This window comes from Culicoides brevitarsis, chromosome 3, assembly GCF_036172545.1.
Source record: "Culicoides brevitarsis isolate CSIRO-B50_1 chromosome 3, AGI_CSIRO_Cbre_v1, whole genome shotgun sequence".
Lineage (NCBI taxonomy): Eukaryota > Metazoa > Arthropoda > Insecta > Diptera > Ceratopogonidae > Culicoides > Culicoides brevitarsis.
Genome location: NC_087087.1, coordinates 20,510,014 through 20,533,478, shown reverse-complemented (window position 1 = coordinate 20,533,478; position 23,465 = coordinate 20,510,014). Strand labels below are relative to the sequence as shown.

Genomic DNA, 23,465 nt, shown 5'->3' with positions numbered 1-23,465 from the left:
ACAAAAATTATAATAAATTGAAAATTTTTCAAAAATTTTTTGGAAATTTTTTTGAAAAATTATAAAAATACACCCAAAAACCATGATTAAATTTTATTTTTTATTTTCGATTTTCATTTGGAGCGGCCTAAATAGATTTTTTTCTAGAGGGTATAACCCAGTGAAAACACAGTGAAAAATAAATTTATAAAGAATATAAGCATCCTAACTGAACAATCTTTAAAAATTTTTTAAAGGACAATTGTCCACATTTAAATAAATAAATATAACTAGAAAGAGAAAACATTTTGAAACATTCATAATCTGGATATACCTTTAGATGAACTTTTCCTTTTTAATGATATTAAGTAATAGTTACATATTTGCGTTCATACGGAGGTCACATAATAAATATTATTATTGATCGAGCATTACAAAATTTCACGATTGTCATTTCTTTGCATTTATAATTGGAATTGAACAATTTGTTACAAATTCTCTGGAGATTCAAAATTATGACGATCATGATGATGAGGTCTTAAGTAGCTTTCAGAGTAAATACTTTTAGCTCTACTATTGTAACGCAAACTAGTTCGTCTAATTTCGTAATCCAATGGAGAATTTCTACGACAGAATGAACAAAATATGCATTCTAATGTGTTTTTGAATGCTTCTCTAAAATCTCGATTGAAATAAGCGTAAATTATTGGATTTAAAGTTGAATTAAAGTATCCTATCCAAAATAAAATTGCTACGACAACATTCGGTGTAGGGCATATTTCGGGGCCACAAAGTGAAGTTATTAAATACCACAGGAAAAACGGCAGCCAACACAATATGAAAGTTCCCATAATGATTCCAAGTGTTCTAGCAGCCTAAACACATATCCAATATAATTTATAAGAAGCATTTTACTATACATAAATTACTATACCTTATGTTCTCTTCGAATTTTCATTAGATTTTTATCCTTGGTTGGCGTATGATCTGTATCTGCTTCATGGAGAGCCAAAGTTTTAGATGATGAACTTAGAGCTTCTCCATTAGTATTTCCAGTAGAAGATCGATGATGAATCAACATAGCTGTACCGTGACGAGCTACAAGCTGAAATTAAAAGAATGACAATATTTGTCTAATATATTTTATATATTAAATATTTCTTTAAAGTAGACATACTTGTTTTTCTTGCCGATTGGCCTCACGAAATATTTGAAAGTAAGTAAACAACATAATAGTACAAGGGATCCAAAAGGATATTGAGCTAGAAACTATAGCATACACTTTATTGACGATGAACTCACACGTATCTGGATTTTTTTTAACAGCTTCTAAATGTTCATCAGTTGTGTACAGACCTTAATTGAATTTTAAAACAAAATCATTATATTGTTTCATTGAACTTCTAATAATTCAGGCTCACCTGCATATATGGGTACAAATGATAGTAATGCTGGTGATATCCATGTACAAAGTATCATTACAGCGACTATTCGTTTCGTCATATTTATAGGATATTTTAATGGCTTAACTATTGCATAGAATCTATCCACAGATATGCAGGACAAATGTAAGATGCTGACAGTTGAAAAGTAAACATCCAACGAGTTCCACGTATCGCACATGAATGGGCCAAATAACCATCTATGTAAACATTTATAACTGTTTTAAGCAAATTCCTAGAGGAAGATAAGTTTTCATACTTACTTGTTAGTTATTTGAACACTAAAGTTAAAGGTCATAGCCATCATAGCTAGAAATATAGAAACAAATATTTGCACAAAAATTTAGTGTGATACTTAGTGATACATTCAATAATTGTTTATTAACTTTAAAATACTATATAATACTTACCAACTAATGTATCGGCGACGGCTAAGGACACTATAAAATAGTTGGTGATAATCCTAGAGTTAACAACAATTTACATTACACATTAATATTATGTTTTCACATAAATTTCATTTTACACAAAATTACCTTAGTTTCCTTACTCTTATTACAGACACTATAACTAAAAGGTTGCCAAATATAGCTGCAACTATTATAAATACCATAATTGATGCCTTTAAAATTAGTAGTAAAATACTAATTGTGTTTGTATCATCTTGTGGCACCATCGGAGGTCCTCTGCCTCCGTATATTGATGAATTCGTTATTGATGTAGGAATAGTTGGTACAACATAATTAGGTACATCATCGTCTTTTGAGCTCATTTTGATTTTTTTTAAATTATTGTTTTTGAGTTATATTGTGATAATATTTTCATACATGACGATTAAGTAAATAAAAAAATGAGATGCGAATTTCACTCGTTCTTTATTTTTGTAGATTATTTTCAAAATCACAGACAAAAATAAGTTTTAATTTACAAATAACGATTGCTTTCGTAAACATCATATTTTGTCCCTCGCTCTTTTTATTTCTTTTTAATTTAGTTTTTTTTATTTCTTGTTGTACCTATTGGTGTATATTGAAAAACAACAATGAAGTAGAGACAAAATATTAATAAATGCTGTTGATGTTAATATATGAAAAAATTGATTAAATTATTTTTATATACGTTTCATAATGTTAATTTAGGAGCCATTGGACCTGGACGATTTTGATTCCTATAAGGAAAAATTATTAAAAATTAATCAATATTGGGTCGAGTTCCCGAAAGTTTCTTCCATAAAAGTATCTAAAATTCATATTTTAGTTATTAATATACTAATGTAATATAAAATTAACGAGAAAAAGCGATTCGAGAGGAAAACCTTGAGAACCTATTTAAAAACCATTCATATAGATACATATTTTAGAAAATTAAAACTTTTACTCGTTTATACATTTTTTTTTTACAATTCGTTACAATGTTATAACAATGTGTGACGACAAATAGAAGGTTTTCAGTGAAAATAAAAGGAAATATAAATTGAAACAGTTAAGGAGGTTTTTATAATTTAATTTTTTATAATACAAAATAGCAAATCAGTCCAAAATTTACTTTTTTAAGCAAATTTTTGTAAAACATTTACCAAACCTTAAACGCTCAATAGGTTCTTAAAAAGTTGTCAGAAAAAATTTCGTTTACGGAATTTTCTGAAAGATTGTATAAATTAACGCATGCGCATAAAGGACACATGTTTCCCTAGAAAATAAAAATATTTACAATGTGTTGTTAAAGAAGTTACTTGCAAGAAGTTACCAAAAATGAACATGGAATTCCCAACAAAGTAAGAAGTAATATTATAAAATCTGAACTATTAACTATCAAAAATATAAAGAATCAATTTTTAATAAATTACTTTCATTTTATTTTTCATTTTTTATGACTTTATGACAATTACTTGAAAAAAAGTGAAACATTCACGATTCTACAATATGAAAAATTTCACTATAAAATGAAAGGATTAATATTGTCCATTTGTTATATTAATAATAATAATAATAATATTAATAATAATATTAATAATAATATTATATTATAATAATATTATATAATATAATATAATTAATATAATATTATATTATATATTATATATATATTATTATTATATATATATATATATATATATATTTGTTTTATATATATATATATATATAATACATATAATACAAACTATCGTAACAAATTTAAACCAAACGCTTTTTGTCTATTACCTGCTGTTGTTTGATAACAAATTGAAGTACACTTACACAAAAATATACAACAATAAATAAAAATAGATGGACATCGTGAAAAAAACACAGTATTCTGCAGCGTGTCTGTGTATGTCACATGCATTCATCTTGCATTCATATCATCAGAGTATATATATATATATCTAATGTTCAGACATATAATGCATATCGCGTGAACGATTTGAACACGGTCGCTGCAGAGAATAATTTCATGATATCATCATCATGATACCCTACTGTAATATACACAATTTTGTGCAATAAAAATAATATGAATATTGTAATCTTGAACACTTTTATTTTTCCGACAAAAACATCAATCATTTTTTTCTGTCCAAAGTCGTCCGTCAAAATTCTTAAGTCTTATTACACATTGCAAAAAATCGTTTAAAATAGTTAGAATAGTAAAAATATTTTTGAACAATTTAAAACTAATATGTTTATCAATGTATAATCGACTTCCGCCTCGTCCTAAAAGTTTTTATGTCATGGTTGAGCGAAAATTGTTCTATTTTCAATTAGAACCAAGTTCATTGCTCTTCCGGTATGTCTTAAATTTAAAATGATATTGAAATAATAATTTATATATTATAACATAACATTAGTTGTATAATATAATATATATTTATTTTTAAAAAATCAATTACTAAATAACAAAAAAAAAACAAAGAAGTTTAGTTTATCCTACTTCATATATTCTGCTTATCTTCACATCCTGTAAGATGTAATATGAAGATACGTGTTCTGAATAGATAAAAAGTTTTTTTTTAAATTACATTGAATCAATTCCATTTTTTTTAAATTTCAAACAATTATAAATATTATCGGTGTACCTAGCTTTTTTCGTTAAGACTTTAAGTTTGTTTGTAGCCTTTAAAGAAAATAAACTCTAAATTTAATAAATGATAATGATAACATATAAAGGACGTATGATGTTAAATGTTAGTCAAAATAACAAATATTCGTTTACTTCTTTTATGTAATAATGAAACGTAATTCAAATACTTTGTATCAATTTTTTATTATAAGAGTTGAAAAACTTTTGTGTAGATTTTAAATATTGTGTTGTCTTATCAATAAGTTATTATAATCCACAATATTTATGCATATTTTTTTTAGCACCATAATATTTTTGTTATGTAACTTAGATAATTTTTTGCTTTTACTATAAACGTATCGTGGAGTAGAATAATCAATTTTTATTATAAATTGGCTCATAATGAAAGGAAAACTTAAATTTTTGCACTGAAGCTCTTATATCTAAATATGAAAATTTCCTGTAAATGTACCGAGCACGCTAAGGATTATTTGTTGTAACGAATCTGATCAAATGTTGAACAAAACTGGGCTACGAGAAAATTTCGCATTCGAACAAAGGTAGTGCCGTATAAATGAAAAGTTATGTTTTCGTGTAAAAGAACGAGAATCGTGCTCCGAGAGAATGAACAAGACCATGTGGCAATCTCTTCTTCAAATTTCCTCTCAGTTACAACGATGAGAGTTACTTCGTATTATCTACATGTATATACATATATACTAACCATGTGTGTATGGTACGAATAGTTACTATATGTATATTTTTATATTGAAATTCTCTATTTCAGATGTACCTGATGTACCATGGAAAAACTAGAGGCTGAAAATTAAAAAAAAATATATTTTAAATTTTCACATTGTATAAATACAAAATAAAACTTTAATGCGAAGAGTATTTGACAAAAGAATGCTCTCTAAGAAAAAATAATAATTCTACATGCACAAGTAACTTTTAATGCATAAAACGTATAAATTTTTGGCCAAAGCTTATTCGATTTATGTAAAGGTGAAATATAAATAAATACGGATTTGCGGGCTTTTTGAGGCCATTTTTTGATTCTTTCATTAGAATCTCATAAAAATTAATAGTTATACCATTATATAAATCAATACGAAATATAAAGGCTGGGCGCCTCCATTAAAAAAAAATAAATAAAGCTATGTTTAAAATAACACAATTTATTTTAACAAATAAATCTTAAGATATGAGTAGGACATATAGGATATTCATTTAAATATACATGTATGTAATAAATAGATAAAATTAGAAAGTATCTTCCTTTTTATTGAAAGTTAAAAAAAATATATATGAAAGATCATGCCTCTACATGACAAACACGATACAAAATACTATATGGATTTTTATACTTCACAGTATTTTTGTGCTCGCCTATAAAATTTTCTCAGGAGTCAAAATAACGTTGAAAATATTCGTGAATGACGACGACAAAAAATTATTAGATGAACCTACGTATAGTTAAGCTACGAAAGTTTTCAGTGGTTTTAACGTTTAGTAATAAAATGATTCTAGCACATACAGCACATAAGAGAGCATATGAAGAGATACAACGGAGGTATGTATAAGTATGAATACAGCTGAAACAATCCTAGCCAGACTATATTTTCGTTAAATATTTAGTATGTACTGTGTTAAGGCAAAGAATATTTCTCAGTTCTATTTTCACCGTCATGTTGTCTTGATTACAAACTTGATTTCTTGTCTGTCCTTGATACATGGGCTTTGGATCCACAAATAAACACATATACATAATTTGTTTAATATACATAAAGCGAAAAGAAAAGTCAAATGAAAAACAAAAATAATGATAAAAAATTTAAAAAAGCAGTCCTATTCAAATAACAAAATTTTGGGCAAATCTTAACAGTGTTAAAATAATTTATATTTTTAATATTTGTATCAAAGGTGATAAAGATGTGTGTTTTTAAAGTGTAATTTTACAATATACATATATATTACAAAAAATGTTTTGGTATAAAAAAATATCCGATTTAATTAATATTGCAATAATTTTAATAGTTTCGAAATAATAAACTATTTTGTGGCTTACAATTAGGGTGTTCCAAAAACGTATTTTCTTTCGCGTTTCCTCCCCCATCATTTTTATGAAAAATTACTATGGAAGATATAGAAATTATATATATATTTTGAAATTCTTTTCATATTGTAAAATGTAACGCGAAACAGAAAACGTTATTGGAACACCCTTAGGAAAGTTATAGAAAACTGAATCAAAGTTCCATTATGTAAATTCAACAACTTATAAAATTAGAAAGGCTGGGCGGAGAAAATATTAAAAATTCATCATCTTATTCAGCATATAAAAATAGGAACAATAAAATTATGTGCGAAATTTCTTTATCAACTAAAGAACATTTTTAATCGGTAGTTATTTTTATTTTTAATTTTTGTTACGTCTTTTAGGCCAAAAATTAAAATATTTAAAAAATATATGATTTTTAAAATTAAATTCCTATTAAACAAGAATTTGCTAAGAAACTATTCAAGTGTCTATATAAAAGTAAATTAAAGTCAATTGTTTTTAATTCAACTCAAACCAAATAAATATCATTATTATACATGTGTCAGTGACACACCATTTTATTTATTTTTTTTTATATATGTATGAACAGCTTAATTTAGCAGAATATTTATTTTTGTATAGTTAAAGAACAATGGCATTAAAAAAATTTTTATCATTGAATTGATTTCAAGATTAGATAGCAAACCATTTAAAAATTGGAATTAATAATAATCATATTTTAATATTATTTTTTTAAAATGATTTTAATTAACGATATATTTTAAAATTACTGATTTTTATGGTGATCACTGAGTTAAGAGAAAGTAAAATTCATACGCATACATATTGCACATATTTCCACAGGATGACAATATTTATATGTTTAAAATACATGAAGTAAATCTATATATATCACAGTTATTATAGTAGAATTATTTATCTGTAACAGCCGGATTGAAAACAAAATGTGAATTTGTACAACTATGCCAAAAATAAAATTTATTTAGTACGTACGTCATAAGAGATATAAGTAAATATATAAGAAAAAAATGAGAGTTTTAAAAATAATAAACGAGAATTGTGTATAATTTAAAAAATTATCAGAGAATGAAAACATTTTTTGCAAGTTTTTGGACAAAAAAATCTTCAAACAATGTATTTCAACTACTGACTAGTTGATTTTTTTTAAAATTCGTGTTCATCACAATGACTATAAATTCGATAATATAGAAATAATTTGCTTGAGTTAAAATTCGTGATAAGTTTCAAAACAGGGACAAAACTGCTTGCATTCATTAAGCAGCAATGTGTGATATAAATATTTTGAAAAATAACACTGTATGTTAAAACACTTCAAAATATCTTAAGATTGCTTCTTTGGAAAAAACCTATTGAGCACGTAAATCGTGTTATATTCATAATATTAAAAGATGATGTATTTTTTTTTTTTTTTTTTTTTTGAGAACTTAAATGACATGTTGAACAATATGTTTTAAATATTGTGGATCAATGAAAATACAACGTAACTAAAAAATAATTTTTAAAAATTATATTTATTATAAAATTATCTGTACAAAGTTAACTTTTTTAAACAAATATTATTATCATATTCAGATCCCATATTTTTTGTTATGGTTTAAAATGGTTCAAAAATCAAATCTTATCGAAACTCAACATTGAGGTAAGGAATTTTAATGGAAGATTAAGTGAAATTTCTGATCAAAATATTTATTTTATTTTTTATAGAAAACATAAAAAAATATTATACAAACATGGGCTCTTCAACTAAAATGAATTTTTCTACATCAGATAATTTGAATGTTGATAATCATTTTTATGACTTAGATACAATACTGCTTTTATTCAAATCCTCCATAATGATAACCATAATTTTAGCGGCAATTTTTGGAAATTTATTGGTGATCATTAGCGTCGTTAGAGTGAGAAAATTGAGGTAAATAATATCAGATGAAATTAAAAGTAAAATATTATTGTATTAATGATAAAATCAATTAATGATAATAATAATGTAAAAAAGGAAAAAACGATACCAAAAAAATATTTTATCATTTTTCTTTTTTTAGGATAATTACAAATTATTTTGTAGTAAGCTTGGCCTTGGCAGATATTGCGGTATATTATATAAAATTTATTTTAAAATAACAAATAACTTTATTTTTGTATAGGTTGCGCTACTTGCCATGTCTTTTAATTTTTCCGTTCAAATTACTGGCAGGTTAGAAAAATATGCTTGGCTACATTTTTAAATTAAATTGAAATCCAATTTAATCGAAACAGGTGGCTCCTAAATCATTTTATGTGCGATGTTTGGAACTCTTTAGATGTCTATTTTTCTACTGCAAGGTAGGTCTCAAAAATCAATTAGAATCTTAATATTAATTTTTTCCGATTTTTAGCATTTTGCACTTATGTTGTATATCAGTGTAAGTAAAAAATATTCATTATTTAGATAGGTCAATTTCATTTTACAAAAAGCACATGTCATCTACAGGGACAGGTATTATGCAATAGTAAAGCCGTTAAAATATCCTTTAAATATGACAAAACGCGTAGCTGCTGTAATGATATTACTTTCATGGTTATTTCCTGCCTTATTATCCTTTGTTCCTATATTTGGTGGTTGGTACACAACAAAGGAAAATATAGAATTTTCTATTTTACATCCTGATAAATGTGTTTTCATCGTCAACAAACTTTATGCTGTAATTTCTAGCTCCATTAGTTTTTGGATACCTTGTACAATAATGTTATTTACGTATTTCCAAATATTTCGAGAAGCAAATAAACAAGAAAAACAAATGGCAAACAGACAAAGTACAGCGATGCTGATGCACAGACATTCTTCGGCTATTGAAGACACAGAAAATGCACAGGATTCTCTTCAAGTTGCAAATCAGGAAACAGACAACGATCGTACTCCCTGCAAAGACAAACATTTGAAAATGCGTCGGGAACACAAGGTGTGTTTAAATTATTTATTTATTTTTTTTTTGCTTCCATATTGAATATTATTAATTTTAATTAGGCTGCTAGAACACTTGGCATTATTATGGGAACCTTTATACTATGTTGGCTGCCCTTCTTTCTTTGGTACTTAATATCATCTCTTTGTGGTCCTGAAGTGTGTCCTACTCCAGATGCCGTCATTGCACTTTTATTTTGGATTGGTTACTCAAATTCGACTCTAAATCCAATTATTTACGCATATTTTAATCGTGATTTTAGAGAAGCCTTCAAAAATACATTAGAATGCATATTTTGTGCGTGTAGAAAACATCAAAGTTCCTTTGACTTTGATAGACAAGGTAATCAATTTCGTAGTAGAAAACCGAGCCAACCACATAAATTTCCATCATGATGTGGAATGCATAATATCAATAGGGTATTTAATTTAAGATTAATTTCTTTAGTTTTAAAAATTGCTTAAAATACTGCTGAAAAATTTGCGTGAAAAAATATTTTGCTGACTATTAATTTTTGCATTTGGACTAAGAAGTATAAGAAGAAAAAAATACGAGATAAAAACTTTTTAATACTTCTTAAAATTTTAAAGCCAAACTTTTGGATATTATTGGAAAGTTAAAAAGACACTTATAATTGTCAAACAATATTATTTTATAAAATGATTATTCGAAACAGCGACTAAGGCGGAAAAAAATAAAATACAATAAAAATACAATTTTAAAAATACTTTTTGCGGAGTAGCAGAAAAAAAAGTGTTTTTTTAATTTTCTGTTTGTATTTTTATCGTTTTTTGACGAATTTATTTTACTTTACATTATTTTCAAATATTAACTCAATAGTGTTATATTTTTTTTGAAAACTGTTATTATTCAATCACAAAAAAGACCAATAATATCAAAAGTTCCCATTTTATATTTAGTCTTTAGTATTTTCCCTGAATTTTTTCGACAAAAACAAACAAAAAATGAAATATCAAATTTATTCGCCTAAAGTTCATCAAAAAAACCCAAAATGTTTTAAAATTAAAAGATATGACCAAACACCTCAAAAAAAATATAACAAAAAATTGTCTTCCTTATCCTTACTTTATCTAATTATAATTTAATTATTTATTATGCATAAAATTAATTGCATATTATGTATTAATATTAATGCTCAAAACAATGCATATTTATTGATATACTTAGGTGTTCCAAAAACGTATTTTGTTTCGCGTTTCCTCTCCCATCATTTTTATGAAAAATGGCCATGGGGGATATAGACATTATATATAGATTTTGAAATACTTTTTCATACTAAATAACTTAAGAAATCAAGTTTTGCTAGCTTTTTTAGCGATATTTTAGATGTTTTTCAACAGTTTTGACATAAATGAAAAACATAAACATAAAATTAAAAGGTTGTTCATAAACATTTCGATAAAAAATCAAGAATTAATTTTTAACAAAAAATAACGATCAAACATTTGAAAATTATTTTTTTAGAAAAATTTTTCAAAATAATTTTTGGAAAGGAAAGGAAAAAGAAAAAGAAAAGGAAGTCAAAACGCTAATTTTATAATAATATCATAAAAAATAACTCAAAATTGAACAATTTTATTACTTTTCCACATTAAATAGTACTAAAAACGAAAATCTATATAAAATTTCTATATCCCCCATCCCCCATGTTTTTTATTTCAAAAATATAATGCGAAACAGAAAACGTTTTTGAAACACTTTTATGAAAATAAAAATTTCATCCGTCAAAAATGTTCGAGAACAATCAAATATAATAAATATTTAAAAAAAAATGGTTCATTCCATTCTTAAAATACCAAAATCACTTTTTCCATAAAATCGTAATCGAAAAAAAACTGAATAGTTTATCGTTAGGTATGTTCATCAAAAAACAAGAAACTTTTGTTTTGGAGAAATTTTTTCAACTTATTTTTTAATACTTTATGATAGTTTAAAAAAAAATTTATCGCTAAACATGGAAAAAATGCACGTAACGAAAAAAAAAGTCGAAATTCAAGTGTATTATTTTTTGTTATTTCAAATTTTTTGTTCACCAGGATTGTTTGTCGTCTCGAGTACATCAATTTTTACCATTAAACATATGGTTGGATACGATCCGTTTGGTCAGAAAGTCTAAAAATGAGATATTTTTAAATGAATCATTCATAAAATACATATTTAAAAACAAGGCGAGAATAAATGTTGCCAAAGCAAAATTTTCTTATTTTTGGTTGGATATCACGATAAAACATTCAGATGGGATTTTCATAGTAAGTTTTAAATACATATTAAGTGAAATATTTTTGAAAACTTAGAAAGGTTTTTGAAGTAAAAATATTTACAGAAGTCAAAATCAATTATATGCTATAGATAATATTTTTATTAGATGTATAGGAAAGTGATGTTTTAAACCAAATTCAGGAATATATTTAATAATTTTTACCGCATTTCGAAGAAAAAATGTGGTATTATGCTGGAGATGCCGTATGTCGTGTGTGGCCTTATTAAAAATGTACCCCGAATGTAACTGGAATGGAATGGAAAAAATATCCCATATTAATACATCTTTAAAATTATGCATCAAAATGCGGTACAATTAAACGAACGCAGTACAAATACAACTTTACCTTGTTGTATTATTTTTTTTAAATTAATTTTTTGATTAATTTAAAAAAAAAATATATAAAAATATGTTGGTCTATTAAAATCCTGATCGAATTTTGCTGTGGGAAAAATACACGAAATGAAAAAAATTTCAAAATTAAAATATTTTTTTTTTTCAAATTTGTTGTTAACTAGCCATATAAAAATTCTCTTATTTTTGGATAAACATCACAATAAAACAATCAAATTTGGATTTTTATAAGTAATTTTATAATCCGGGATTGTGGTATTTTTAAGAATGGAATGCTCCGTATATATAAACTATGATTTCTGTTCTCATACATTAGGTTTTTCACTTTAGTAAAAATCATTTTATTAACAATAAATTCTATTGAAAACATTGTGAAAAAGAATTTGTAAACATGAAAGTTATCATCATCCAATGTAATCTTAGTAATGTAATAAAGGAAACCCGTCCAAAAAACAATTGCATTTAAATATGTGTATGTAAACATAAAATATTTAGCTAGTAAGTAGTAGAACATTCTTTGTACATATTTTCGAAGTAATCCTATATATAAACGGAATTAAATTAATAGTTATTAGAAAAAATGGTGTGTAGTATTATTACATACTTACTTACTTTACGCCTTGTCTCTAATCCTAAGACTCGAGACTGTCCTCATGTATAGCAAAGGCGGTCTACGAATTGAAGCCATCTGGTTCGTCGATTCGCAAGGTCTCTTAGATCTCAGAGATTAGTGATTTGCCCCTCACCCTCTCTGATGATGTTGGCTTCTGAGAGTGTAGAACGTCGCCAAGTGTTTCTTGGGCAACCTCCTCTGCGACTTCCTTGTGGGTTGTACACAAGAGCCCTGTTGCATACTTCCTAGGGATCTTTGCGAAGGGTGTGCCCGATTCAACCGAATTTTTTTTTGCGTATTTCCATGTTTATGTTCGTCTGGTTGGCCCTTCTCAGCAGATCTTGATTAGAGATCCGGTTTGGCCAGAAAATACGCAGGATTCGTCGTAGACAGCGGTTAACGAAAGTCTCCTCTTGATGTTCTCCGTAACGAGCCGATTTTCACAGGATTTTCAAACGGAGGAGCTCCAAATACGAATTTTACTATATGAGAAACAATAATATGAAGGCTCGTCAGTAGAAAAACATTTTTTTTTTTGCTCGTAATGTATTTTTATTTATTTTTACTTTTTTTCAATTTACATGGATACACATCAAATCTAAGTAGCAACACAAAATATTGTCGATACGTTATTTTTACTTTTATTTGAATTCTCTTTTAAGTTTGTTTTCATATATTTTTATTATATTTTTGAAAGGTAATATGTATTTATATTTATATATTTTTGAATTTTTTGAATTAAGAATATGTTGTGCCATTTTAACTTCACACCGAAAACACTAATATATGTATTTTTCATAATGGTAAATATTTAACATGCAATGTATAATTAAGATTTTAAATATACTTTTAATATACTTCTAATATACTTTTTTACTATCCTTTAGTTTCAGCAACGCATTAAAAGACATATAATATTCATAAAATTAGGAATGATTTCTAAATTTTTTTTTTAAATAATAAGATATTTGAAATAACGACAAGTTTAAGTGATTTGAAATCATAATATTATTTTTTTACAATAAAAAAAGTTCACATATGAATGTGTTACTATGTGAAACTTTTCGAAAAATTGCAATTTCCCAACTTTTATTTAAAACTTGAAATAAATAGTAATCGTTATATAATTGTGCAAAGCTATTATGAAGGGAGTTATAATTTGGGACGCGAGCAGCTTAGATGTTAACACAATTATATATCGATTCTATGAAGGTACTTTCAAATCGAAAATTAAACAAAAACTTATTGTTGAAAGAACATATTTAATTCATTAATTAATTAATGATTTATCATAGTTGCCTGAAAGAAAAATTTCAAACATAATTATTATTGATCAAATTTTATTTTAAAGAGATACTTACATATTATTAAACAGTGCCTAATACTTGATTAACAGTGAAAACTTTGCATTAATTTTATACGATCTTTTTAATGACGCGAGTCTCTTGGATAGAATTCGGCCAAAGTTGAAGCTGGAATACGTTTCAACATTTCTTTAGGGAAAATACGCAATAACTGCCAACCAATATCTAAACTTTCAAAAACAGTACGATTCTCATAGTTACCCTATAATTGAGAAAATATGTTACAAAATTATGAAATAAATCAGACAGAGAACAAAAACAAACCTGTGAGATGAAATTCTTTTCGAATTTGGACAAAAACTCAAGGTACAATAGATCATCAGGAGTCAATGCCTCTTCTCCTACAACTGCTTTCATGGCTTGCACGTCTTTACCAATAGCATAACAAGCATACAACTGATTTGAAACATCTGAATGATCTTTACGAGTCATTCCTTCACCAATGGCCGATTTCATCAAACGTGACAACGATGGCAATACGTTGATTGGTGGATAAATTTGACGATTATGAAGTTGTCGATCGACATAAATCTGCCCTTCAGTAATATATCCAGTCAAGTCGGGAATTGGATGAGTAATATCATCATTGGGCATAGTCAAAATTGGAATTTGCGTGATTGAACCATTGCGACCCTCTACACGTCCTGCACGTTCATAAATTGTTGCTAAATCAGTGTACATGTAACCTGGGAAACCTCGACGACCAGGTACTTCTTCTCTAGCTGCAGATACTTCACGCAAAGCCTCAGCATATGAGGACATGTCTGTTAAAATGACCAAAACATGTTTTTCACATTGATATGCCATAAATTCTGCTGCGGTTAAGGCCAAACGTGGCGTAATAATACGCTCAATTGTTGGATCATTAGCCAAGTTTAAGAACAAACAAACATTTTCCATAGAACCATTTTCTTCAAAGTCTTGCTTAAAGAACCGTGCGGTCTCCATATTGACACCCATAGCAGCAAAGACAATGGCAAAATTGTCCTCATGGTCATCGAGTACAGATTTTCCAGGTGTCTTCACAAGGCCAGCTTGTCTACAAATTTGGGCAGCAATTTCGTTGTGAGGCAAACCAGCAGCTGAGAAAATAGGAATTTTTTGCCCTCGAGCAATAGAATTCATGACATCGATGGCAGAAATACCGGTTTGAATCATTTCTTCTGGATAGATACGGGACCATGGATTGATAGGTTGTCCTTGGATATCTAAAAAGTCTTCCGCCAAAATTGGAGGTCCCTTGTCAATAGGTTTGCCAGAGCCGTTAAATACTCGACCCAACATATCTTCGGAAACTGGTGTCCGTAAAATGTCTCCAGTGAAGTCGCAGATTGTATTGCGAGCATCGATTCCAGATGTGCCTTCAAATACTTGAACAACGGCTTTGTCACCACTTACTTCAAGTACTTGGCCAGACCGAACAGTGCCATCGTTCAGTTTTAGTTGAACAATTTCAGCATACTTAGGGAATTTAACCTGGTCCAAAATAACTAATGGTCCATTTACACCCGACACAGTTTTGTAGGCTATAATTAAATTGAAATTTTAAAAAAAGCAATGAATACTTTATTAGTACTACACTTTATATCACATGATTTACATATTGAGTAAATGTAAAACGTTATTTTTATAAAACAAATTTAATTTTTATTTAAATATGTTAAATTTATTATTTCTATCACTAAATAATTGAAAGAAAAACATTTAAAAATGTTTAATTAGAACAAAAATAAAAATTATTGATAATTTGAAGTTTGTATGTCTCGTGATTAAAATAATGATATAAATTATGAGATGATATAAAGCTTAAAAAATACGATTAGAGTATTAAAAAACTATATTAGTGTTTTTTTGTGAAATGCATTTTACTACGCTAAACTATTTGGAATTTAGGAAGGATATTAATACATAAAAATTGAAAAGGAAATGGATATGAAAACTTACTCAAACGGGGTTGAGAAATAAAATCTCTTGAAACAGCTAAAACATGCTCTCGACTGGCCTGTTGACGGTTCATATCGATGCTTCCAATTCCAATTGAAATTATGGAAAAATTATTTTTGAAAATTGATCAAGCGATGTGAAATAAAATGAATCAGTTCACTAAAGATATTGAATAGAAGAATTTTCGTTCCCAAAATGTCACGTGAAAAACTCTTGCAGAATTGTGTTCTGGGACGTGAATGAATAAAAAGGTATCATTCAGTACCCTTAATTTTCGTCTCTACGCTTCACTGATTTAAACTGAAAAATTTAACTTTTCAAAAAATATATAGAATTTTAGTTATTTTTGTTATCTACATTGAGATTTGATATTTAATTTAAAATTGGTCTCAGAATATTTTAAGTTAAAAATTTCAACAAAAAAAATTCATAGTACCTAATAAATATCAAAAAGTTATGAATAATTATTTTTTAAAAATCTTTTTAAAGAATTCATGTTAAAGTTTTTTTTTAATTGAAATCGGGCATAGACAAAAATTTCAAACAAAAACAATTCATTGATAATTTAACATTAATAATATTGTATTTATATTTTATTTTTATAATAGAATTATTTACAATGAGTAATAAAACTTTTTTTATTCAGGGTGTTATTTATTTACAACTGTTTAAAATATTTTGGATTTCATTTACCTCCAAACAATTAGTAAGGAGGAGGGATATCGAGTATTGCGTATAGTCAGTACAAAAATTACTAGTTTCAATAGAATATCTAAAATTTCAAATATTCCAAATAATTCCAAAAAAACTATTCTAAACGTTCAAAATTGCAAAAAAAAAATTTTTCAAAATTGCAAAAAAATATACAAACAATTTAAACTTCATTTGGTTGTTAAATATTCGATATCCCTCTTGGGAATTTTAAAATAGTTAGAAAGAGGTTGATGTTCTAATTTAGAAAAAAAATAATAACTATACTTATTCTTAATTTGAAACTCTCTATTTTTTTTGACATATTTTTGTTTGAGTTCGAAAAACAATTTCATTCAACTTACCTCTTCTTTTTCTGCAAATACTTTACTTGAAACACAGAAGCAGATAAATGCTTTTTGAAACATATTTATTATCTTACATAAAATTGATACTTAACTTTTTGCAAAGTTGCCATATATATTTCTAAAAAATAAATTTTGGTATTTCTGGATTTTCGCTGCACGTATGTTTGATATGAGTAATGCATTGAGAGATTTTATTGAATGTTTGGCAACACCAATTACAGAAAAATTTATTTGTAGCTCTTTTTGCATTTAAACCATCTTCTAGTGGGTGTGCGGTTGTTAAATGTTTATCGTAACATAACGCTGAAAATTTGCTCTCACAAATGAAACATTGTACAATTATATTTTGTATTATAGTATCATTTGTAGGCACCGTATTGAATTTAGAGTAATTTTTTTCTATTTCTTTTGAATTTTCAGTATCTTTTGCTATATTATCCTCATAAGCATTGTTTGACGATAATGCGTTTAATATTTCTGTTCTCATTGATGATATCATTAAGTGGAAGTTTTCAGCATGACACTTAAATTGATGTTGGGCTAAGCTACTGAAAGTGTGCATTTTTTGACAACATTCAAACATTTGTTCAATCGTGCATTTTTCCAATGCAATGTTTCCAAAAACAACACTCGTGGAATCAATTTCTTCTCTTTTTCGTTGATCAACTTGTAATGGAATTTTATAACACTGCACATGAATAAAAATATGATGTTTCAAACTTCGCTTTTTTTTAAATTTTTTATGACAAAAGTCACAAATATATGATTGATTTATAAAACTAGATTTTGATGCTACACAGTTTCTAAAATTAAAATTACAATTGAAAATTACTATGAAATAACAAGTCTAAAGTATACCTCTTTTTTGTATATCCTTTCATTGTGTTCACATTTAAGTTTTCAGGTATATTCTTGTTTTTCGCAACGTATGTACTTAAATTATTGCCTTTTTGAATGGTATTCCAAAAGAGTTTTTCGTTTTCACTTATAGGACATTTACTTTTTTTATGACTTGCCAAATGTGATGTTGCCCAAAAAACTCTTTTATGACAAACTGTGCATGTTCCTCGCCTAAAAATTGTTTGTTGTGAATAAAAAAAAAATTAAGAAATTTATGAATTAAGACTTCAAATTAACTTCAATTTAAAAAAAAAATACTTTAAAAATAAATTTAAACAATTTTAGGCCGTTGATCAATATCTTTGTTGCTTTCTGTTTTTTTTACAATGATATTTGTTTGAAAATCCACAAAAAGCTTTAAAACTTATGAGCTGAGGAGATAAAGTTTGAATCATAATCATCAATGATATTTTTTTTTCAAATTGATTTAAAAACATGCAGATTAAAATTAAAATTGCAAAAAAAAATTTAAAAAAATTGAAAGTTAATAAAATGAAATGAAAAAAATAATAAAATATCATTGCCATATAAATATAAAAATATTGCCATATTCACTTTTTGAATAGGTATTCTAAAAACGGGGCATCGTACAAAAATATTGATTTCTATTTGGAGTAGTTTAAATTAATTTAAGATTCACCTTGTCACCTTGTTTTTGTTTGTCAAATAGTTTCCAATGTTAATTTCATCTTCTTTTGAGTTTTTAGCTTGCATTAGTTTTTCTTGAATATTCATCCAATATAGTTTATCAGCTTCCGGAATCGGACATTTTCGCAATTTATGTAATGACAAATGTGACAATGTCCAAAAAACACTTGATTGACAAAAACTGCACGTCCCCCGCCTTAAAACAATCGGTTACAGGTTTTTTACCCATTTTAATAAATAATAAATATTTACATAAAACAAAATAGATTTACCTTGTAAGAGAGTTTTTGTTATTCAAGTATTCCGATATAATGTCCGTTGAAGAAATTCGAATTTCTGATTGTTTCTCGTGATTATGTGTTGTTTCGTCTTTTTTTAAAGCATTGACATTGGGCTCTATTTTATCTTCCTGTGTAGTCTCATAAAATGTTGATGTTCCACTATTAACACACTTTTTTCGTTTGTGATTAACAATGCTTTTGTCATCAAGAAAATCACTTATTTTTCTCGTTTGTGAAACCGCTGATGCAGCTAGCCAAAAAGCCTTTTCGTCCTCGGGAACCGGGCACCTTGTACGTTTGTGGCTTATCAATTTAATTATTGTCCAAAAAACCTCGGTACTGCATAATTTGCACAGTCCTCTTTTGGGTCCTTTAGATTTTAAATAGTCGCTTATTACTATAGTTGAAATATCCATTTTTACCTATTAACAATATTTTTTATAAATATATATTAAATTTATTTGTTTTTATTAAAAATCCGGGCTTTGTTCCAAAAGTATATCCAAATATCGTATAAAAATTGCCAAATACCAAATAGTACTTTATCAATTTTAGCCGAATCACGATGTGACTGCTTAGGTTTTTGACGTTTAATATGTTGAGGGAATTGAGGTTCAGAAAACAAAAACAAATAAAAAGAAAATCCGATATTCAATTAAATTACTCAACCTAAATATGTCAGGTTACACGAATAACCAATTTTGGGAAGGCACAGACCAATATAACCAATATGACGGTACTACCAATTTCATGAGTCAATCACAAACGCTTGGTAAATAATCTTAAAATAAAATTTGGTGACGTTTCTTTGATCATGTAGACATAAATAAGTACATATTCTTTTAGACTTTCAATCTTTTGATCAATCTCAATACGATGCCAATCAATACTCGCAGCCTTCAGCATATAGATCACCAAACATTTTTACACCTCCACCTTCGATGGAACAGGAATATGGTACGAGCGAATTCGATGAGGCACCACTTTTGGATGAGTTGGAAATCTACCCTACGAGGATTTTGGAAAAATCATTGGCCGTACTAAATCCCTTCCATGCAAAGGGTTTAGCTGACGATCCTGAATACTTATTTAAAGAGACGGATTTAGCTGGTCCCATAGCATTTTGTCTCTGTCTAGCTGCATGTTTATTTCTGTCAGGCAATAAGGCTCAATTTGGATACATTTATGGCTTATCAATAATATCTGTAATTGTCATGTATTTTTTGATCAGTCTTATGTGCTATACGCAGGAAAATCATGTAACTTTGTCAGCAGTGGCAAGCATTTTAGGGTACAGCATTTTACCTATCGTTTGGCTATCAATTTTAGGTGTCTTTGTGTCATTAAACTCTTCATTTGGAATAGTTCTTGCTATTGTAGCTATTGTTTTATCCACTACGGCGTCCAGTAGAATATTTTGTCTAATGACTGGAGATGCTAACCAACGGTTTCTTATTGCTTATCCATGTGGTCTGGTCTATGTAATATTCGCCTTATTGGTTTTATTTTAATTTAAAATACTAATCTTCAACATGAATAAAATGATAAAAAGAAAAAAAACAAGGTATTTTTTTAATATTATTTTTTTTTATTTATAGCTAAGAAAAATTTTTACAGATCAAACAGAAAATTAAGTAAACTCAGTAGATCTTCTACAGCCTTCCATAATTCATTTGACTGGGTTTCTTTTCATTGAAGAAATTTCTTAAAATACAAACTTGAGCGATGGCGATCATAATCATTACAACTGTTTCAGCTAATGACCACCATAAAGTTCTTTCATTCAAATCTTCGGCAAATTTTCTTCCTTGTGCTTCCCTTAGACGATGATGTGTCTGATAATCCAGTATTGAATTTAAATTTTCGTGAATTTCCTTTGCCGATGATTCCATTTGCGTCAGAGCTATTTCAAAGAACATGTATGATTTTATAATTAAAAAAGTGAGCATGCATTAAAAAAAATCTTGCCTTTACTACCTGTTGCATGGTCATCAATTCCTGGCAAAGCTCTTTCATCTCCTACTTGAAAATCAACATAAACCAGCTTATGTGAGAAAGTGGAAAATTCATTGCTGAAACAAGCTACGTATACACCACTATGCTGTAAAGAATTGAAAAAAATAATCATGTACGAACATTAACTAAATGTTTGTAAAACTTTTTTACCTCCGCTGTAAATGAATGGGAGTCAAATTGTGTCTTAATTTGTCTATACAAAATTTCTTTTTTCGGTGACTCTAAAGTAACATCGACATCATATTGACCACCAGTTACAACCTAGAAAAAAATAAAAAAAAGAAATACATTTTGTCCAAAAAACATATTTATAAATTACAGAATGATACACGTAATCCTTAGAAAGAAAAATATCGTATTTGTTAAGAAACAATGCAAAAGCAGTACTTAAGTTAAATTGATACCTTTTATATCAAGTGAAACCATTACCTGAAATTCTAAATTTGCAGACTGGTTCTTTTTTATCTCTTGATAAAAACACTCTTTTGCATTATCAGGTAACTCGAAAGTCAATTCCACAGCTGTGATAGCATTTTTTGTTGTCTTAAAATAAAAACAAAAAAATATTGCCAGGCCAGCGGAAACATTAAGTTTTTTAGAAACTTTCATTTTATTTTTTTCCAATTCGAAACTGCAAATACTTTTCAAATATGTTATTAAAGAATATTTTGAAAAGTAGGAAAAATTATTGGAGTCTCAGCGTTTGACACCCGAAAACGTCATCAGAATTAAATGAAAAGGGTGGAGTTCAGAAATAATTCTAAATTTTACTCGGTTTTTCTTGTAAAAATTTGTAAGGAAGTATTTATAAATAAATAATTATTTAATTAAAAATAATTTTCAAAATTTTAATTAAAAATTAAAATTATTTAGTTGAACATACAATAAACATTTTTTAGCTTCTAAAGTTTCACTTTATTTCAATGATAAATAAAAAGATTTATTCAAATCGCATGCTTTACATAATACTTAGAGATTTGAGTTAATAATATTTAAATGATGAGAAAAATTTTTTTTATTAATATTAATATTTAGATTATGGCATTGTCACCCATTCTACGAGGATATCAGATCAAGACAATTTTTAGAACTACAAAGTGCACCTTCATGATGTCTTCAGTTCGTGCTCGCTCAGAAAAGGTTATGGCACAATTGAAAGAAAAAAACCCGTATTTTGAGAAATACAGTAAAAAAATTGCAGCAGTTCAACAAGAATCGCCTGAAGAATTTCTAAGTCGGTTAGAAAAGGTAGAAAAAGATAACAAAAAACCGAAATTCGGACCTTCTCTAGAAGGTAACTTTTCGTTTTATATTCCACTTCATTTACATATAAATCATTGTTATTTTAAGGCCGTGATTATTCAGAGTTATTGACGCCTAAACCTTCTTCTTCTGAAAGTAACCTAAACCAAACTGAAAAGAAATTATCAGATATTCTTAAGCTAGAGCTGCTTGAAGATAAAAGTGCTGAAGAGATTAAACATATTTGGTTGGAATACCACAAAACAAAAGGTATTAAATCCGCTATTTAAATAACCATACCTAAATGAGTTTTATTTTTAAGATTGTATCAGTGCAATTTTGGAAGTTAATCAATATGAACAACTGATGAATACTGCAAAAAAATATCCAATTTTCGTATTTCCAATTCCTAGAAATCAGGGTTATGAATTCATGATGTTTCAGTTCGCGGAAAATACAATTCATTTTACACCATTGCTTTGTTATCAAGTACACAAAGAAAATGCTCCAGAATGTTTAAGTGTAACACATTACACTGATTTCAAAGAAAAGGGAATAATACTGATGCGTGGTGAATTCGATTCAAAAGTGTTGTCTCCGCAAGAGGCTCAATGTTTAGTAAACCAGCTGCAATTATACTATTGTAAAAATGATTCAAATAAGGCTAAACTGCTTCAAACTTTTACAAATACTCCGGACAAATTTGATCATATGGATATTATAAAAGAGCTAGAAAACATTAAACTTGAATAAGAAAATATATTTATTATGTGTTTTTAGTTTATTTCTTCTCATGAAGTCTTTATTTAAAAAAAAAAAAATATTGTGAGTATCAAATAAAGTTATTTTCATAATTATGATGCATTATAACACCGCATTACACTGAAAATTGATGTTGCTTGTACAATCTTGAAGTTAAGTTTTTCTTAAAGATTGGAAAAAAAACTACTGGACAAAAGTTCTACATTCATGTTTGTACGTGTCCGCTGAGCTGAGATATTGAGGTCTGAAGTTTGTTTGGAAATGGGTGATTGTTGGTACTCTTCAGCTTCGAGATACGGCATATACCTGACAGTTTTTTGTAAATATTTTCTGTTTTACGTAAGGTACAATAACAAACGATAGCTTGTTCGAAAGTTAATGAAACAAGCAACTTAAAAATAGCTACATACAAATTTAGTGTTAGGCTTTTCAGGCTTTAAATATTTTTTTTGTATACATTTTTCAAAAAATTCAATTTTTTATAATATACTTAACAAAAATTTTAGTTGTAAGCTGA

The 23,465-nt window shown here is 27.4% G+C and overlaps 7 protein-coding genes across 10 annotated transcripts; 3 read left to right on the top strand and 4 right to left on the bottom strand.

Moving 5' to 3' along the window:
* Window positions 1-361: 361 nt before the first annotated feature.
* Window positions 362-2,399, bottom strand: LOC134833998 (octopamine receptor beta-2R). Its single transcript, XM_063848508.1, has 7 exons — window positions 1,958-2,399; window positions 1,832-1,884; window positions 1,685-1,730; window positions 1,401-1,621; window positions 1,157-1,335; window positions 914-1,084; window positions 362-854 (listed from the first exon to the last, which is right to left on the bottom strand). Exons 1-7 carry the CDS (start codon window positions 2,191-2,193, stop codon window positions 468-470), a joined length of 1,293 nt encoding a protein of 430 aa, XP_063704578.1. The 5' UTR covers window positions 2,194-2,399; the 3' UTR covers window positions 362-467.
* Window positions 2,400-6,161: 3,762 nt separating this feature from the next.
* Window positions 6,162-10,168, top strand: LOC134836049 (octopamine receptor beta-2R-like). 2 transcript variants are annotated; one of them, XM_063851182.1, is made up of 10 exons: window positions 6,162-6,394; window positions 6,751-6,863; window positions 8,116-8,182; window positions 8,248-8,455; window positions 8,586-8,634; window positions 8,688-8,737; window positions 8,800-8,865; window positions 8,919-8,945; window positions 9,014-9,482; window positions 9,548-10,168. In XM_063851182.1, the coding sequence occupies exons 4-10, from the start codon at window positions 8,274-8,276 to the stop codon at window positions 9,878-9,880; spliced, it is 1,176 nt and encodes a 391-aa protein (XP_063707252.1). In that variant the 5' UTR covers window positions 6,162-6,394; window positions 6,751-6,863; window positions 8,116-8,182; window positions 8,248-8,273; the 3' UTR covers window positions 9,881-10,168. The 2 variants fall into 2 exon arrangements, with proteins under 2 accessions (XP_063707252.1, XP_063707251.1); XM_063851181.1 differs by lacking the exon at window positions 6,751-6,863 and having other exon boundaries at window positions 6,162-6,383.
* Window positions 10,169-13,975: 3,807 nt separating this feature from the next.
* Window positions 13,976-16,259, bottom strand: LOC134836035 (V-type proton ATPase subunit B). The gene is made up of 4 exons (XM_063851157.1): window positions 16,042-16,259; window positions 14,362-15,623; window positions 14,095-14,299; window positions 13,976-14,032 (listed from the first exon to the last, which is right to left on the bottom strand). The coding sequence occupies exons 1-3, from the start codon at window positions 16,112-16,114 to the stop codon at window positions 14,162-14,164; spliced, it is 1,473 nt and encodes a 490-aa protein (XP_063707227.1). The 5' UTR covers window positions 16,115-16,259; the 3' UTR covers window positions 13,976-14,032; window positions 14,095-14,161.
* An 881-nt stretch (window positions 16,260-17,140) lies between these two features.
* On the bottom strand, window positions 17,141-19,402 carry LOC134834711 (uncharacterized). The gene is made up of 4 exons (XM_063849459.1): window positions 18,920-19,402; window positions 18,640-18,843; window positions 17,958-18,170; window positions 17,141-17,902 (listed from the first exon to the last, which is right to left on the bottom strand). Exons 1-4 carry the CDS (start codon window positions 19,342-19,344, stop codon window positions 17,218-17,220), a joined length of 1,527 nt encoding a protein of 508 aa, XP_063705529.1. The 5' UTR covers window positions 19,345-19,402; the 3' UTR covers window positions 17,141-17,217.
* Window positions 19,403-19,498: 96 nt separating this feature from the next.
* Window positions 19,499-20,475, top strand: LOC134836065 (protein YIPF5 homolog). Its single transcript, XM_063851242.1, has 2 exons — window positions 19,499-19,700; window positions 19,775-20,475. Exons 1-2 carry the CDS (start codon window positions 19,604-19,606, stop codon window positions 20,437-20,439), a joined length of 762 nt encoding a protein of 253 aa, XP_063707312.1. The 5' UTR covers window positions 19,499-19,603; the 3' UTR covers window positions 20,440-20,475.
* A 48-nt stretch (window positions 20,476-20,523) lies between these two features.
* On the bottom strand, window positions 20,524-21,671 carry LOC134836064 (transmembrane emp24 domain-containing protein 7). 2 transcript variants are annotated; one of them, XM_063851240.1, is made up of 4 exons: window positions 21,374-21,671; window positions 21,095-21,205; window positions 20,897-21,029; window positions 20,524-20,831 (listed from the first exon to the last, which is right to left on the bottom strand). In XM_063851240.1, exons 1-4 carry the CDS (start codon window positions 21,551-21,553, stop codon window positions 20,581-20,583), a joined length of 675 nt encoding a protein of 224 aa, XP_063707310.1. In that variant the 5' UTR covers window positions 21,554-21,671; the 3' UTR covers window positions 20,524-20,580. The 2 variants fall into 2 exon arrangements, with proteins under 2 accessions (XP_063707310.1, XP_063707311.1); XM_063851241.1 differs by having other exon boundaries at window positions 20,906-21,029.
* Window positions 21,620-22,962, top strand: LOC134836063 (ATP synthase mitochondrial F1 complex assembly factor 1). 2 transcript variants are annotated; one of them, XM_063851238.1, is made up of 4 exons: window positions 21,620-21,737; window positions 21,980-22,238; window positions 22,295-22,456; window positions 22,509-22,962. In XM_063851238.1, exons 2-4 carry the CDS (start codon window positions 21,983-21,985, stop codon window positions 22,937-22,939), a joined length of 849 nt encoding a protein of 282 aa, XP_063707308.1. In that variant the 5' UTR covers window positions 21,620-21,737; window positions 21,980-21,982; the 3' UTR covers window positions 22,940-22,962. The 2 variants fall into 2 exon arrangements, with proteins under 2 accessions (XP_063707308.1, XP_063707309.1); XM_063851239.1 differs by lacking the exon at window positions 21,620-21,737 and adding an exon at window positions 21,739-21,745.
* The last annotated feature ends 503 nt before the right edge of the window (window positions 22,963-23,465 follow it).

Coding starts and splice junctions, on each gene's coding strand:
- LOC134836065 (XM_063851242.1), top strand. CDS start 19,604: ATGTCAGGTTACACGAATAACCAATTTTGGGAAGGCACAGACCAATAT. Junction 19,701..19,774: donor GAGTCAATCACAAACGCTTG/GTAAATAATCTT, acceptor ATATTCTTTTAG/ACTTTCAATCTTTTGATCAA.
- LOC134836063 (XM_063851238.1), top strand. CDS start 21,983: ATGGCATTGTCACCCATTCTACGAGGATATCAGATCAAGACAATTTTT. Junction 22,239..22,294: donor ATTCGGACCTTCTCTAGAAG/GTAACTTTTCGT, acceptor TGTTATTTTAAG/GCCGTGATTATTCAGAGTTA. Junction 22,457..22,508: donor GGAATACCACAAAACAAAAG/GTATTAAATCCG, acceptor TTTATTTTTAAG/ATTGTATCAGTGCAATTTTG.
- LOC134834711 (XM_063849459.1), bottom strand. CDS start 19,344: ATGGATATTTCAACTATAGTAATAAGCGACTATTTAAAATCTAAAGGA. Junction 18,844..18,919: donor AACAAAAACTCTCTTACAAG/GTAAATCTATTT, acceptor GATTGTTTTAAG/GCGGGGGACGTGCAGTTTTT. Junction 17,903..17,957: donor AAAGGATATACAAAAAAGAG/GTATACTTTAGA, acceptor TTTTAATTTTAG/AAACTGTGTAGCATCAAAAT.
- LOC134833998 (XM_063848508.1), bottom strand. CDS start 2,193: ATGAGCTCAAAAGACGATGATGTACCTAATTATGTTGTACCAACTATT. Junction 1,731..1,831: donor CGTCGCCGATACATTAGTTG/GTAAGTATTATA, acceptor CTATATTTCTAG/CTATGATGGCTATGACCTTT. Junction 1,336..1,400: donor ATTTGTACCCATATATGCAG/GTGAGCCTGAAT, acceptor AATTCAATTAAG/GTCTGTACACAACTGATGAA.
- LOC134836064 (XM_063851240.1), bottom strand. CDS start 21,553: ATGAAAGTTTCTAAAAAACTTAATGTTTCCGCTGGCCTGGCAATATTT. Junction 21,206..21,373: donor CTGCAAATTTAGAATTTCAG/GTAATGGTTTCA, acceptor ATTTTTTTCTAG/GTTGTAACTGGTGGTCAATA. Junction 20,832..20,896: donor CCATGCAACAGGTAGTAAAG/GCAAGATTTTTT, acceptor TCTTTGAAATAG/CTCTGACGCAAATGGAATCA.
- LOC134836035 (XM_063851157.1), bottom strand. CDS start 16,114: ATGAACCGTCAACAGGCCAGTCGAGAGCATGTTTTAGCTGTTTCAAGA. Junction 15,624..16,041: donor TATTTCTCAACCCCGTTTGA/GTAAGTTTTCAT, acceptor ATTTAATTATAG/CCTACAAAACTGTGTCGGGT. Junction 14,300..14,361: donor AAAAGAATTTCATCTCACAG/GTTTGTTTTTGT, acceptor TCTCAATTATAG/GGTAACTATGAGAATCGTAC.
- LOC134836049 (XM_063851181.1), top strand. CDS start 8,274: ATGGGCTCTTCAACTAAAATGAATTTTTCTACATCAGATAATTTGAAT. Junction 8,456..8,585: donor GTTAGAGTGAGAAAATTGAG/GTAAATAATATC, acceptor TTCTTTTTTTAG/GATAATTACAAATTATTTTG. Junction 8,738..8,799: donor TCCGTTCAAATTACTGGCAG/GTTAGAAAAATA, acceptor TAATCGAAACAG/GTGGCTCCTAAATCATTTTA.